This window comes from Emys orbicularis, chromosome 3, assembly GCF_028017835.1.
Source record: "Emys orbicularis isolate rEmyOrb1 chromosome 3, rEmyOrb1.hap1, whole genome shotgun sequence".
NCBI classification, from domain to species: Eukaryota; Metazoa; Chordata; order Testudines; family Emydidae; genus Emys; species Emys orbicularis.
Genome location: NC_088685.1, coordinates 178,438,215 through 178,452,914, shown reverse-complemented (window position 1 = coordinate 178,452,914; position 14,700 = coordinate 178,438,215). Strand labels below are relative to the sequence as shown.

The following is a 14,700-nucleotide window of genomic DNA, read 5'->3' as shown; positions in this document are numbered from 1 at the left end:
TACCAGTGTTTGCTCTTATATGGGGGTGGGGGGGAAATCTTTCTCTATAACCTCATATGTATGTGTATGGTTTGGTAATATTTAATTTTATTATTTTGTATATTTTAAAAAATTGTCATAATGGCCCAGTTATCTTTGATGCAGACTGAATGAAAGTTCTCTTCATAAAAATAAATATTCTAATACATTTGGCAGCAGTCATGTGCTACACACTTCTCAATCAGCAGCACAGGCTTTCTTTGGTGCAATTCACAGGATGGGACAGTTAATTATGAACTTAGCTGAAATCATATACATACATACACACCAGTAAATGTTTACTATTACACTTTTATATTGTATAGCAAGAACAATTTTCTGCATACTTTTTATATAAATGACTTTCACAGCCTGTGTCTGGCATCCACAGACTTGTACACATTACTACAATATCCTACATGTGTAGTGAAGGTTGTATAAAGTTGTTTGAAACAAGTGTATGATCATGTAATTAAAGACCTTCATGCATGTACAAAAAGGGGCAGAGTAAAGATTGTATGTGTAGCTTTAACTTTGTCGTTTCCTAACTTTTGTGATTTTGAGTGCTTTCACAATGACACTGTAATGAAAGATTAACTTAGTCTTTTAATGGAATTAGGTTATTTTTTAAAAGTGAGAGACACACATTCCATTATGTGAAAATATTTGGCTAGAAAGCACTGGAACACACTATCCCAAATAAGTTAAAAGGTCTGCAAGAGTTAGCTCCTTCCCTGCTCCTCTCAAGAAGGCTACAAGACCGAGTTTCTTCCCTTATTACGATAGGAAAAGCCTTGTTACCCCATCCTGACTTTTCTTCTTTAAAAGGAAGGAACAGTTTCTACTCAGACTTTGCAAAAAGTTCACCTTCAGGAAGTGATCAAGCCTAAGAAATTTCTTCCTGAAAGGTTGAAAAGTTTTGGAAAGTTATGATTGAACTGAGCATAGTGTGAGAATGGGTATGATGATAAATGTCCGCTATAACATTTGCTCAGCACTGTGGTTCCCAAGTGATTTGCTACTTGCCATGCTACATAGCTCCATGGCAGCACACATGCAGGTGGTGAACTGCTGGAGTTAAGTTGCTGGTACAGTTTTGTCACTTCAGAAGTTTGGCAAGCCAGTGGGATGAGCTGCAGGATTTTCTGATGTTCCATGGAACTGCTGGTGCCATTTTTTAAAAAAATTATTAATTCCTGACATTGGTAGGAGGGAAAGGAAAACCCTGTGATTGTTATGGAAGATTTAAACAATCATAGTTTTAAAATGCTTACTCTTGCCTTACCAGTCTTTTTGGACTTGCAACTAAGTTTTTACATCTTCCAAATCAGTTTCAGAGACTTGTTCCTCCTACAGACAGCATGCAAGATAGGAAAGATCTTCAGAGCCTTCACATTCTTAACACTTTTTAAGGTGACAGTACCCAATAAAATATTTTCTTAACAAAATCTGATGAAGTAAAAAAGAGGTGTTCATTAAAGGGATGAATGTGAAGCAGTTGGGGACTCCTATGATTGGTACAGCAGGGAGCCAACCCCCCCATTCTTATAGCCCACCTTAACCCTCCGACGAGGGGGGTTTGGATGGTCAGTTCCCAGCAATGGATTTACTGGAGGGACCTGGATGGAAAAAGAGGGAGAGCTGGTAAAAGCCCCCTGGCTAATTACAGAACAAATATGAGGTTACCTGCACTGTACATTGTTATCTGCCGGGTAGTCCCAGACATCTAATAATAAAGTTGCGGCCTGATTAAACCCATGTCAAATGTCTCCAATCCTTCTTTTAGCATAGCCAGACAACCCATTTTTTCTACCTCCCCACACCCAGTCCTTTTATGGGTAGACAGGGAGGAAATTTTGCTAACTAGTTCAGAAATAGATGATCATAGAAATAAATTTAACTTAAATAATAAAGACAGTTTTTTGTTTTTCCCAAGATAAAGCAATTATCTCAATTAAAGTAAAAATCCTTTTAAGTGATCTTAAAAGGTATTAGCTTTATTCTTGGTGTGAGCACTGTATTAGCTCAAGAAATGTAAATTCGTCAGGAAAAATTGCAAAAAAGCCTACATATCCAATCTTCAATCCCTCATTCAAGATAATTCTTCTTTTGAATGGTATGGCAAAATATTCTAATCAGGATATTGACTTTGGATGTTTTTAATTTTGAGCAACCTGTCAAAATCTTCCATAGAGGAATATAATAAGCTTGAAGATTGGGCTTAAAACTTGTTTTACTTTTGAACTGATTCTTCCAATTGCTGATAATGGGGAGAGGTTAATGCTGTGACTGTGTGTGTTACCTGTATAATATGAAAATCCTTGAGGATTTAGGAGATAATTTTGGGGGGTTATTCTTTGCTCTCCTCTATCAACTGTCAAGGGAAACCTACTCAAACACTAACAGATTTACAAAACTGTAAAGAGGTTTGTGAAGCTAATCTACTTCTGTGCTATACGGTGCTTTGATAATCTCTATTTACAGGAGGGGAAATAAACATCTACCACAGCTGCTGATTTTATTCTTACTAGATAGCTGCACAAGCAAACTTTTAAAATATAAATGTGAATGTTGTGTAAGGTAGAAACTTAGTTTCATTTGATTTATAAAGTTTCTCTAAAAATGGAATTATTTCAGATCTCAATTTATATTTTATCTTCCCAGATTTAAAGAAAAATATACTAGTTAATTTATACATACTGGATAAATACATACTTGAAACCCTTATCACATTTGCTAAGAAAATTTCCAGGTAGCTAAATATAAAATGTGCATTAAATCTAAACTATGTAGGCAAAATATGTAACTATTTTGTTAGCAGAGATCAGTGAACATTGGTAGAGTCATTTGAAAATATCCAGAAGGTGTAACTGGATTGTATTTGTTTAAAAATGATCAAAATAGCAGTTTTAATTCATGCTGTCCATTAAAGGGCCCTGTGGGTTAATTTGTTCTGCAGTCTGTGTGAACACACATGCATTTCATTGGTGTCTCATATACCAGGTGTGTAGATGCAATCTGAATCCTCTGTTTGTCCATAGTTCTTATCTAGGTTTCATAGTCTTAAGTACATGTGTGGTTTTGTGTTCTAGAGATGATTCCTTGGTAAATACAATACGTTTCATGACCTTTTAACTCATTAATTTTAAAAATAGGTAATATTTTAAAATATTGCTTACTTTAATCAACGACAGTTTTTTTCTAATTTTCAACATCTTTAATCCAAGTATTTATATTATTTCTGTATTTTTTCCTCCTAGTTTAAAACTCTTAAGTGCTGCAAGGAAATTAAGGAGGTTGGGCTCTTTTACTCCATTATTGCAATTAGGAATTTAGCATCATCAGTGCCAGAGGACAAAAGTGGTTCATTTGCCCTAGGGGGACAGGACAGTGATAAGATGATTTTTCGTCAAGGATCATTGGGTCGTAATTAAGTTACATTCATGGCTATTGCTTTTTGAAGGATGATTGGTAAATGACAGGCTTCATGTGCTTAATACGGACAGTGTTCACTAGGGTTTTTTCTCCCTCTGTCAGAAAATCCTGTTGAGCCTGATAATGTAAATGTGGCATTTTATTCTGAACAAAAGAGCAGGGAAATGAGCTATCTTGTCTAATCATTCAGTTGTTTAACACCGACTTCCAGTTTAGACTCAATTGGCTGGAAAGCACTTGACATGTGAAGTTAGTGCTGTTCGAAACGCATGTTTGAGTAAATTTTAAAGTAAGTGACAGCTAAATTGTACCTAGGGAAATTACAAAGCCTTCAACACAGTTAATTTTTTGGGGAGGATTAGTTGTAATTGCAACACCAGTCTCCTTGAAGATTCCTCGCTCTAGCTGATGAACAGAAAAAAACATTTAGTTATTTCAAGAGCCCGTTTTCTTAACAGAATAATTTTTGTAAAGCTGATTGTACCTTACTGAATTGATTTTCCTCCACGCTAACATCTGCTTCAGATTTGCAGAGAGGGATTTGTTTTAGGAGTTTTTTTTTTTCTCCCTTCCAGAGTCCCTTTTTTTCTTTCTCCTTCTCTAGTGATTTCAGGTTTGAGAGCTTTTCAATCAGTAAACCCCTTAGGTAAATTGCCACTTCACTAAAGCTTTATGCATAACGTTGTAGCACTTCATTCCAATTAAAATCAATATTTGGAGTCTTTTTATCAAGCAGACTCTCTGGTTTGGAAAGTTGTTTATTACAAGTAAAAGGGTTAGTTCTAGAGCTACATGCTTGAAGCAAGAGGGGAATGATTTATATAATCTGAAATAGGTATGAGAGAAGAATTAGATGGTGGTCAGTCTTGTTACAGAGCCTGATCCTGCAAACACTTATTCTTGTCAGTAACTGTATTTATGGAAGTAGTCCTACTTAGTTCAGTGACATTACATGTATAAGTGAAATTACCCACAGGGGTGTTTTTTCAGGATTGGGGCCACAGTATATAAGAATTCACAAGTGCCCCAGGCAAAAATAACTTGCCTCGGATTCTTACAAATAGAACAGTCTAAATTGCAGCGCAATGCTGAGTTAGAGCTGTCTTGTATTTATGTGAGGGTCAAACATAATACGTTTAGGCTGCTTCTGTCATTTAGGTTATGATAGCATACCTCCTTTTTTTAAATGAAGAGATTGCAATGAGAGAAGTAATATCCGAACTGCTTACGTGAAGTGTTTTTTAAAAGAGAAATAGGAGTTTGCCCTTTAAAAAGAAGCATAAATGGCATTTGTCGACACTAATAAAAAGAAGTAAAATTTTAATAGTAGTTCACCCATAAAAACAAAACTCCCATTCTTTTCAATGATCCATGGATCATGTGAATTTATATTTAAAAACTTAGACCCCTACCTTGCATTGATGACCCCATGGACACACAAGTTTGCTAGCCTGGTTGTGAATGCTGCATCAGGGCTTTACTCTTTTGGGGTCTGATCCAAAGCCTGCTGAAGTCATTGTACATATTAACTAAAATGTGTTTGGGATCAGACACTTTATCCATTATATGAACCTTTGAGATGTAAATTTGGATATTGATGAATATATAAATTGTATAGGAAGATTGTGTCCAATAAGATTTTCAGACATTAACTTGGACCTGTCTGGTTGTTTGCACACACATTTTGTTCTAACTGTAACTTACAAAAAATAATATTCATACAGTTCAATTAAAATGCAGAACTGTTGTAAGGTTTAGCAAAATGTGCATTCAGAACATTAACATAATTTTAAAAATAAATTCAATTTTAAAGCTGTGTAGTAAGTTCTTGTTTTGTCAGTGGGCTTTTTTCTGCTGAATTATTAACAACTCCTCACAAAAATACTTGCCAGTCCCCCCCTCCCCCCCCAAAAAAAACCTCTTGAAACAATTGCATTTTGTATAACAATTAAAAGATACTATGATTTATTCTGCAAGTTGTAGTAACCCAAGCACAAAGCCATTTAAGCCTGCCAGGTTTAGTTTTTGCAATTCCAATAGTGTTAAGTTCCATTTGTATTATAAACGTGTATTCTGGAGCTGTGTTTATTTTCCTTTATTTTGCATTTTATAATCATTGACAACCAATCCTATACATTTACCTTATAAATGTTCTCTTACAGTAAATTGTGGTTGGGTAGCCTTATAAAACAAAAACTCCCCAGCAATGTTGCTCTAAGGAAATTTGAGAGAAATGTTGTAGATTTTTGTTACTTTAAGATGAAGGTCTGTTAAGCCAAGTTATAATGTACTGGTCTCATTATTGAGCTTAAACTTATTTTGGGGGCCTGAGGATGGAAACATTTTGTATGTTGTATGAGCAGCAAACACCATAACATGTATGTTATTTCCATTTTCTTTTTATTGGCTTTTTTTATTCTGCACACACAGTATAAATATCTTTGGAATCATACATTTAGAGACCAAAACCTATTAATGTGTCTGTTTGATTGACATTCCAGTTATTCATTCATTTATTGATAGCTTTGACCTAAAAGAGTCACGTTAATGCTGTGGGTATACAGCTGAGACAATACTATTGCAGTTTAAGAATCAATCTGAGCTGAATTTACAACTGAAAACTTTAATTTATATGTGTAAGTGCTGTTGTGCCTCACAAGAATTTGAGTAGTTTTCAATAAAAACTGATTTTAAAGGTGTTAAACTGAACTTGCATCTAAAGCAGAAGAAAATACTGATTATATGAAGTTTTATTTCCATCTATATTTCATCCATAGTATTTCTCTTGTATGACAGTAATCTAGTCTGCAACATCTACTTGCAGTTTTGAAATTAACCTGTAATTTAGTCTTCACCCCAAATGACAAAAATTCAAATGACTCTGTGGGGTGCCAGAAGATGCACTGTAAACAGGGCTTAGTAAGGGGATAAGGTAGAGATCCGTCAAGTTAGGCTCATTTTCACAGTGTCAGTAATATTACAATAACATTAACATTTCTTCTGCATTTATATTTTACTTTTTAATGCATTTTAAAATATTAATATCAATGAAATAGTAATAAAATCAAGGGCAATATAAAATTTTGATTAAGAAACTAGAATGATACAAAACTAACATGTGCCATGTTAAATGGATTAAAAACTGGCTAACTGATGGGTCTCAACATGTAATTGTAAACAGGGAATAATTACTTAGCAGGTATGTTTCTAGTGCGATTCCACAGAGGTTGGGTTTGGTCCTATGCGATTTAACGTTTATCAGTGACCTGGAGGACAACATAAAATCATCACAAATACAGTTTGCAGATGACACAAATATTGAAATGGGGTAAATAATGAAGAGGCCAAGTCACTGATGCAGAGCAATCTGGATCAGTTAGTAAGATGGACAGAATAAAACTATACATTTTAATACAGTCAAATGTGAAGTTATACATCTAGAAACAGAGAATACAGGCTGTATTTACAGGATGGGGGACTCTATCCTGGGGAGCAGTAACTTGGAAAAAAGCTTGGGGTAACATGGATAATCAGCTGCATGTAAAGTTCCCGTGCTATCCTGTGGCCAAAAGGGCTAATGCAGGGGTCGGCAACCTTTCAGAAGTGGGGTGCCAAGTCTTCATTTATTCACTCTAATTTAAGGTTTCGCGTGCCAGTAATACATTTTAACGTTTTTAGAAGATCTCTTTCTATAAGTCTATAATATATAACTAAACCATTATTGTATGTAAAGTAAATAAGGTTTTTAAAATGTTTAAGAAACTTCATTTAAAATTAGATTAAAATACAGAGCCCCCCGGACCGGTAGCCAGGACCCGGGCAGTGTGAGTGCCACTGAAAATCAGCTCGCGTGTCGCCTTCGGCACGCGTGCCATAGGTTGCCTACGCCTGGGCTAATGCAATCCTTGGGTGCATAAGCAGGCGAATCTCAAGTAGGGGTAAGGAGGTTGTTACCTATGTATTTGGGACTGGTGTGATCACTACTGGAATATTGTGTCCAGTTCTGGTGTCCATAGTTTCAAGAAGGATGTTGATAAATTGGAGAGGGTTCAGAGAAAAGCCATGAGAATGATTAAAGGACGAAAACATCCCCTATAGTGGAAAAACTCAAGGAGATCAGTCTACTTATCTTTTGAAAGAGAAGGTTAAGGGGCAGTTTGATCACATGTATCTACATGGGGAACAGAAATTTGAAATTAGAAGCGTCTTTACCCTATCAGACTAAGGTATAACAAAGTCCAATGGCTGGAAGTTGAAACTCGACAAATTCCGATTAGAAATCAAGTGCAAATTTTTAAAAGTGAGAGTAACTGACCTTTGGAACAACTTACCAAATGATATGGTGGATTCTCCATCACAGGAAATTTCAAAATCAGGATTGGATGTTTTTCTAAAAGATATTCTCAAGTTCAAACAAAAAATAATTCAGGGAAGTCCTAGGGCCTGTGTTAGGCAAGAGGTCAGAGTAGATGATCACAGTGGTCCCTTCTGGCCTTATCTGTGAACATTTGTGCAAGAGAAAAAATATGAACAATTTGGAAGTGAATTAACTTTAAATGACAATATCATTTCCTTAATTAATTCAGGCTTAGGAAATACTGTTGAGGAAGTGCTCAATAGAAGTTGCTTCAAAAATTAATAATTATTATTACTGTTTCAAGTCTACAGTATGGATTTACCACCTGCTGTAAACAGGCTTCAAATATACATGTTTCTTACCCACCTAATCCTACCCACTTTCACCAGCCTTTATCTGGTTGTCTTGCAAAATATACAAAGGATCAAATATCACACACAACAAATGTTGATTTTTGCTCCACAGATTATTTTTACATATTTTTCCCATACCAACCCTCTAGACTCTCCAAACTGTTGCTTTAAACCTCCTACTTCCATATGACTTTGCTACACTGGTCTCTCTAACCACTGATTTCTCCACACCCTCTGCTCTAGTTCAGCTGTTGTCCTGTGCTTTGTATGTTTGATTGTAAGCTCTTTAGAAGAGGGACTGTTTGATTTGGTTTGTCTTCTCTTTTAAAAAACACTATTTACCTTTACAGTGCTATACAAATTCTTAATTATTTTAAAACTCTTCTGGTTGAGTATATTTAAAAAAAAATATTGGTGTTTGAAGTTACTGTGACTTGCATAAAAACTTTGCATACATAGGGCAATGACTATAGTGTGATTCTGCTTGGAATCTGTGCTTTTTGCACATGTATACTAAAAATAAAAGTTTTCATTTAAAAGAAAACGCTTCTAGTCCTCAAAATTGTGAGGATAACTTTGAAAATGTAAACCAATGCAGTGATTTGTACCCAAATGCGCAAGAGATGCGGTCTGAGGTGAAGTTCTAGTCATATGATCGATATTTCTATAGGATGTATGTCCATCTGTGGAGAAACTCAGTCTGTATTGCCAAAATAGGACAGTCTCTCATTAAATATGTTAATTTGAAAACTTCTGTACCTGTTACTTTTTAAATATATTTTAGGTCTGTCAAATGATTTAAAAAATTAATTGCGGTTAATCGCATGATTAAAAAAATTAATCTAATTTAATTGCACAATTAATCGCACTGTTAAACAGTAATAGAATACCATTTATTTAAATATTTTTGGATGTTTTCTACGTTTTCAAATATATTGATTTCAGTTACAACACAGAATACAATGTGTACAGTGCTCACTTTATATTTATTTTTGATTACAAGTATTTGCACTGTAAAAAACAAAAGAAATAGTATTTTTAAATTCACCTAATACATGCTGTACTGCAGTCTCTTTATCATGAAAGTTGAACTTACTAATGTAGAGTTATTTACAAAAAAACTGCATTCAAAAATAAAACAATGTAAAACTTTAGAGCCTACATATCCACTCAGTTCTACTTCAGTCAATCCCTCAAACAAATTTGGTTACAATTTGCAGGAGATAATGCTGCCCTCTTCTTATTTACAATGTCACCAGAACGTGAGAATAGGCATTTGCATGGCACTTTTGTAGCCGGCATTGCAAGATATTTACGTGCCAGATATGCTAAACATTCATATGCCCCTTTATGCTTTGGCCACCATTCCAGAGGACATGCTTCCATGCTGATGATGCTCATTTAAAAAAATAAGCGTTAATTAAATTTCTGATAGAGCTCCTTGGGGCAGAATTGTATGTCCCCTGCTCTGTTTTACGCGCATTCTGCCATATATTTCCTGTTATAGCAGTCTCCGATGATGGCCCAGTACATGTTGTTCATTTTAAGAACACTTTCACTGTAGATTTGACAAAACGCAAAGAAGGTACCAATGTGAGATTTCTAAAGATAGCTGCAGCACCTGACCCAAGGTTTAAGAATCTGAAGTGCCTCCCAAAATCTGAGAGGGATGAGGTGCGGAGCTTGCTTTTAGAAGTCTTAAAAGAGCAACACTCCGATGCAGAAACTACAGAACCCGAACCACCAAAAAGGAAAATCAACCTTCTGCTGGTGGCATCTGACTCAGATAATGAAAATGAGTATGCGTCGGTCTGCACTGCTTTGGATTGTTATCAAGCAGAACCTGTCATCAGCATGGACGCATGTCCTCTGGAATGGTGGTTGAAGCATGAAGGGACATATGAATCTTTCGTGCATCTGGCATGTAAATATCTTGCGATGCCGGCTACAACAGTGCCATGCGAATGCCTGTTCTCACTTTCAGGTGACATTGTAAACAAGAAGCAGGCAGCATTATCGCCTGCAAATGTAAACAAACTTGTTTGAGCAATTGGCTGAACAAGAAGTAGGACTGAGTGGAGTTGCAGGCTCTAAAATTTTACATTGTTTTATTTTTGAATGCAGGTTTTTTATCAATAATTCTACATTTGTAAGTTCAACTTCCATGATAAAGAGATTGCATTACAATACTTGTATTAGGTGAACTGAAAAATACTATTTCTTTTGTGTTTTACAGTGAAAATACTTGTAATCAAAAATAAATATAAAGTGAGCACAGTACACTTTATATTCTGTTGTAATTGAAATCAATATATTTGAAAATGTAGAAAACATCCAAAATATTTAATAAATTTCAATTAGTTTTCCATTGTTTAACAGTGCAATTAATCATGATTAATTTTTTTTAATTAATCGCGTGCGTTAACTGCAATTATTTGACAGCCCTAATATAAATTTAAAATTCAAACTGACTCTGGGATGTGGAAAATTTTCTGAACGGACAATATTTCTTAATGGCCTGTTATTAAGGAGTCTGTGTAAAAATCCTTATGCGATTAGAGGAATTTTAGTTGAAACCCTAAGCCATACTGTACTGTTCTTGTGCAAACTTGGCTTATAGGCTATCATCATTTTAACTTAAATTGTGTACCCTTTTTTCATAAGGGATGATCTACCTGCTGCGCTGGAAGCTACCATTGATTGTTGTAAGAAGTATGACAAGATCCCTAGGATCCATGACATCTTGTGCAGGCTAATAGAACAAGGAAATACTGATCTCCTCCAGAAAGGTTAGTTGGATATAGTCAAATATTGTTGGTTGGGTTATTTTGGGTTCTTTATGGAGGTGGTGGTTTAGTTTAGTTTAGTTTTTGGTTATCTTTACATCAGGCTGTGCAAACAGTGGGAGGATGCGTAGAGTATATGTGCATAACTTTAAAGCTTTCAGCAGCATCTAGGTATCCTTTTTGCAAATTGAAAAAATGAAGTTTATTTTAAGTATGAAGGAACCTAATGTTTCCACAACCGAATGCCTAGCTATTAACAGAAGGCTGCTATAATGGAATATATGTCAGTCCATTGGTGTTGACACACCCTAACTTGTTCTATATGTCCCTCCCTCAACATGTTTAAGAAATCCTAAATCCTTGCAGTCTGCAGCAATATAGAATGCCAATTTATAATCTGTTAATGCTGTTGAATTTAATTATTATAAACTATAATGCAGATTAGCAAGAGTACTTGAAATATATTTAACCTTGAGCTGCAAGGTATCTTATAATATTTTGTCTTCATTCTTAGTATCCCTTTCCAGAAAATTATTTCCCCATCACTTATTTTGTGTTTTGCCAGGTGTGGGGAATCTTATTTGTTAGATTATTTTTGACATCTGTTTTTAAAATGGTTCCCAGTTATTAAACAGACAATGAAATTAGTTTTCTTCTCTCTATAGCCATGGACTTTGTGAGTCAAGAACGAGGTGAAATGGCGATGCTCTATGATATTTTCTTTGCCTTCCTGAATACAGGAAAATACAAAGAGGCCAAGAAGATCATTGAGGTGGGTTTTTAAATACAGTACTCTAATCATGCAGCTATTTAGACTCTTAATTAGAATATATTTAAAAATTTTAACCTTTAATTAGTCTTGTTCTGATTCATGTTAATAAAATTCAATCCCAATAATGAAGGGGGGAAAAAACAGAGAACTCGGTCAGCTTCTTTATTATGTATAATTACAGTTCAGAAGAGAGAGAGTCTGGTTGTATATTGAAGTTGTTTCCTTACTTTATCAAATTCACTGTTACATATCAAAATGATATTTGCATATTAAATCTTGGATTGTGGAACAATTAAATTAAACTGGCATTCCTGGGTGTAAAGTTACTAATCCTCTTTCCCAAGGAATTCTTTGTTCTTAAAAGCACTGGAATTTAATTTGCTGCAGACCATACTCAGATTTATTTGTAATGCTTGTCTACAAGTTAATCAGCCAAACAAGTGCTGTCTGCTACTGTTTGGCATTTAATTTAGAATTTTTTTAAACCATGATAAGCAGCTTATAGAAAGTGGTAGGTGACAAACTTGGTCTATTTAGGATTAGTATATTTTATCTAGACTTGATTGAAATTTTGCTTACTGAAATTGATAAGTCAAAAGGGCAGCTGCAGAGTCTGCCCAGATTGTGATTTTTTTTCCTTAGGTGGGTGGGTGGGTGTGTGTTTAAAGTCTGCATTACTTGTCCAGTTAACATTGTAAGGGAGAGTCTTTCAGAAAATGAAACTTTTGTTGTCTTCTTTCTTTGCACTGTCTTTTCTGAAACACCTTTTTTCCTTTAGGGGTAATCTCTTGAGGAAAAAAATACATGAGATAACAGAAATTCTCATCTGAATCATTAGACATTAAAAATCTTGCATAACAATTGTTAACTGTTTTTTTTTTTCTTTAGTCCTCTGATGGTAGGACAAAACTATCTTTTTAGAAAATGCTTTGCACTTTTGTAGAAAAGCAGTAGTCCTAAATGTAGTGAGCTTTTGATGCTTTAATAGCTTTATTATGATAATACAGAAAAGAATACAATGCAGTTATTAGCAAGGGCTGAAGAGGAGTTTATTTTAAGAGTGTGGCTGAAATACAAGAGAAAAGAAAAAGGCGTAAGAAGGATAAAACTTGTTGTGGGATGTTTAGAAGTGAAATGAATGCCAAAGGAAATGTAAGACATTTTGCAGTTTTCTGTGTTTTTACTAGCTGTTTCTTTGGATTTAATAGACTTTCCTTTCACAGTTTTTTTTCAAATGTGTTCTTGAATTTTCTGTGCACTGATGGTAATTTCTTTATCTTAAAAAAGACTTTGTTCAGAGACTATTTCAGTCACATTTTAAATTAACCAGACAGTAAACAAATTATATTGTTTGATTTGGTTTGAAAACCTACTTCTCTGTATAAATTAGCTGTTGCCAATTTACCCCTCCTGTTTCTTTAAGAATTAAGAAGAAATGAGCAAGTTAACTTTGTGGTGATTGACCATGAAATGTTAAAAACCAGCAAGAGTCAGAGATTCTGGCATAAACCCCAATACTGTTATCAAAAGATCAGATGGACATCTGGCTGTCTTGCTTGTCTTTTTATGCTCATTGGATTAGGATTTCCAGGTTTTGTGTAACCTTTACAAAGTCTGATTTGGTCCTTTGTATATGTGGGTTACGTTTCTTCTAAACAAAGGTTTATTTTCAATAACTACTGAACTATTCATTGTTTTGTATATAACAACAAAGGTAAATTCTAAACATCTTTGTTTATAATGAAACAGATAATCAGGGCTATTTAGTGTTCCCTCTCTAAAGATGTTGACTGAAACTGAGTTACCATACAAAGCTATTGCCTTGGGAACTGAGAAAGTGATGATCAGAGAGAATATAATGCCTCAAGCTATTATTGCCCAATGGAGATCACTACTTCAGCCTAGTGTTGTGTTATTTAGAGAGCCCAGATGTGTGCTGGACACTTTGCAGACAAATAAAAAACTTGCAACCCAGGGCCCCGATCCTACAACTGGTTTGGGGTCTAAACCTTCATCAATATAGTTGAATAACAATAGTGGGGAAGGAGTGAGGGGAGGAGATGAGAAGGGATACAAGAAGTCAGATCATGGAGTTGCAAATGTTTATGTGCAGGTATTGGTGGTTAGAAATATAATTACTTTTTAAATATAGGTTGCTTGATTATTAACCAAACTAATTTAATTTTGTGGTGGACAGAGATGAAATCATGGTTAGAGGAATGAGGGCAGTTGGAGGGCATTTAATAGCAGGAGAGGTTGGAGGGGCAGCAAGACTGAGATAGGAATGATAGGCTAAAGGTAGATAGAAAAAGGTAGCGCTAACGATCAATTGCAACAAAACAAGAACAAAAGTGGAGGGCATGATGAGGCAGTGCAGAGGCAAAACTGACTGGTGGCATTACGATAGGTACATCTGAGGAAGTGGTAGCAGAGTCAATTAATGATTGCTGGAGGATTCTGGTGTTGTGGGATTCCTGATGTTGTTCTGCTGAAGTGTGCTGAGCAGAATAGAGTACAGGTTCTGATCTTGAGAGGGTTGAAATAACATGTGTCCAGTAGTTTGGTTTGTAGTTCCTTTGGGACTTGGTGGTGCCAGGTGAGGTAGTTTTGACACCTACACAGGGGGAGGAGAGTTGGAAGGCCTAATTTAGTCGAGGTTTTCCCACTGCTGCTACTTGTGGTCTTTGGGGAAGCAGGACTCTGAAGCTGTGTCGCAGGCAGGCCCTGGGATGTTAGGTTGCTATTGGGATCAGTTGTCTTCAGACAGGGAATTCTGGGGAAGGAGGAGGAAGGCAGTAGTTGCTGTAGTGCAGGCCTAACATTGCCAGGGCCGTCCAGAGGGGGAGCGGACATAAAAAAAAGGCGCCACCCGCTGTGGCACCGGGCGGCGCTCCGAGTCGTCGTTGACAGCAGGTCCTTCACTCACTCCGCGTCTTCGGCAGCACTGAAGGACCTGCCGCCAAAATGCCGCCAAAGACC

At 35.8% G+C, this 14,700-nt stretch overlaps 1 protein-coding gene across 1 annotated transcript in view; it reads left to right on the top strand.

Annotated features, from left to right (window-relative positions):
* The window catches only part of LRPPRC (leucine rich pentatricopeptide repeat containing), a 170,492-nt gene that overhangs the window by 70,409 nt on the left and 85,383 nt on the right, over window positions 1–14,700 (top strand). The window contains exons 24-25 of the mRNA XM_065401034.1: window positions 10,828–10,952; window positions 11,615–11,721. Coding sequence (XP_065257106.1) covers window positions 10,828–10,952; window positions 11,615–11,721 — 232 coding nt within the window. The remainder of the gene's footprint in view (window positions 1–10,827; window positions 10,953–11,614; window positions 11,722–14,700) is intronic.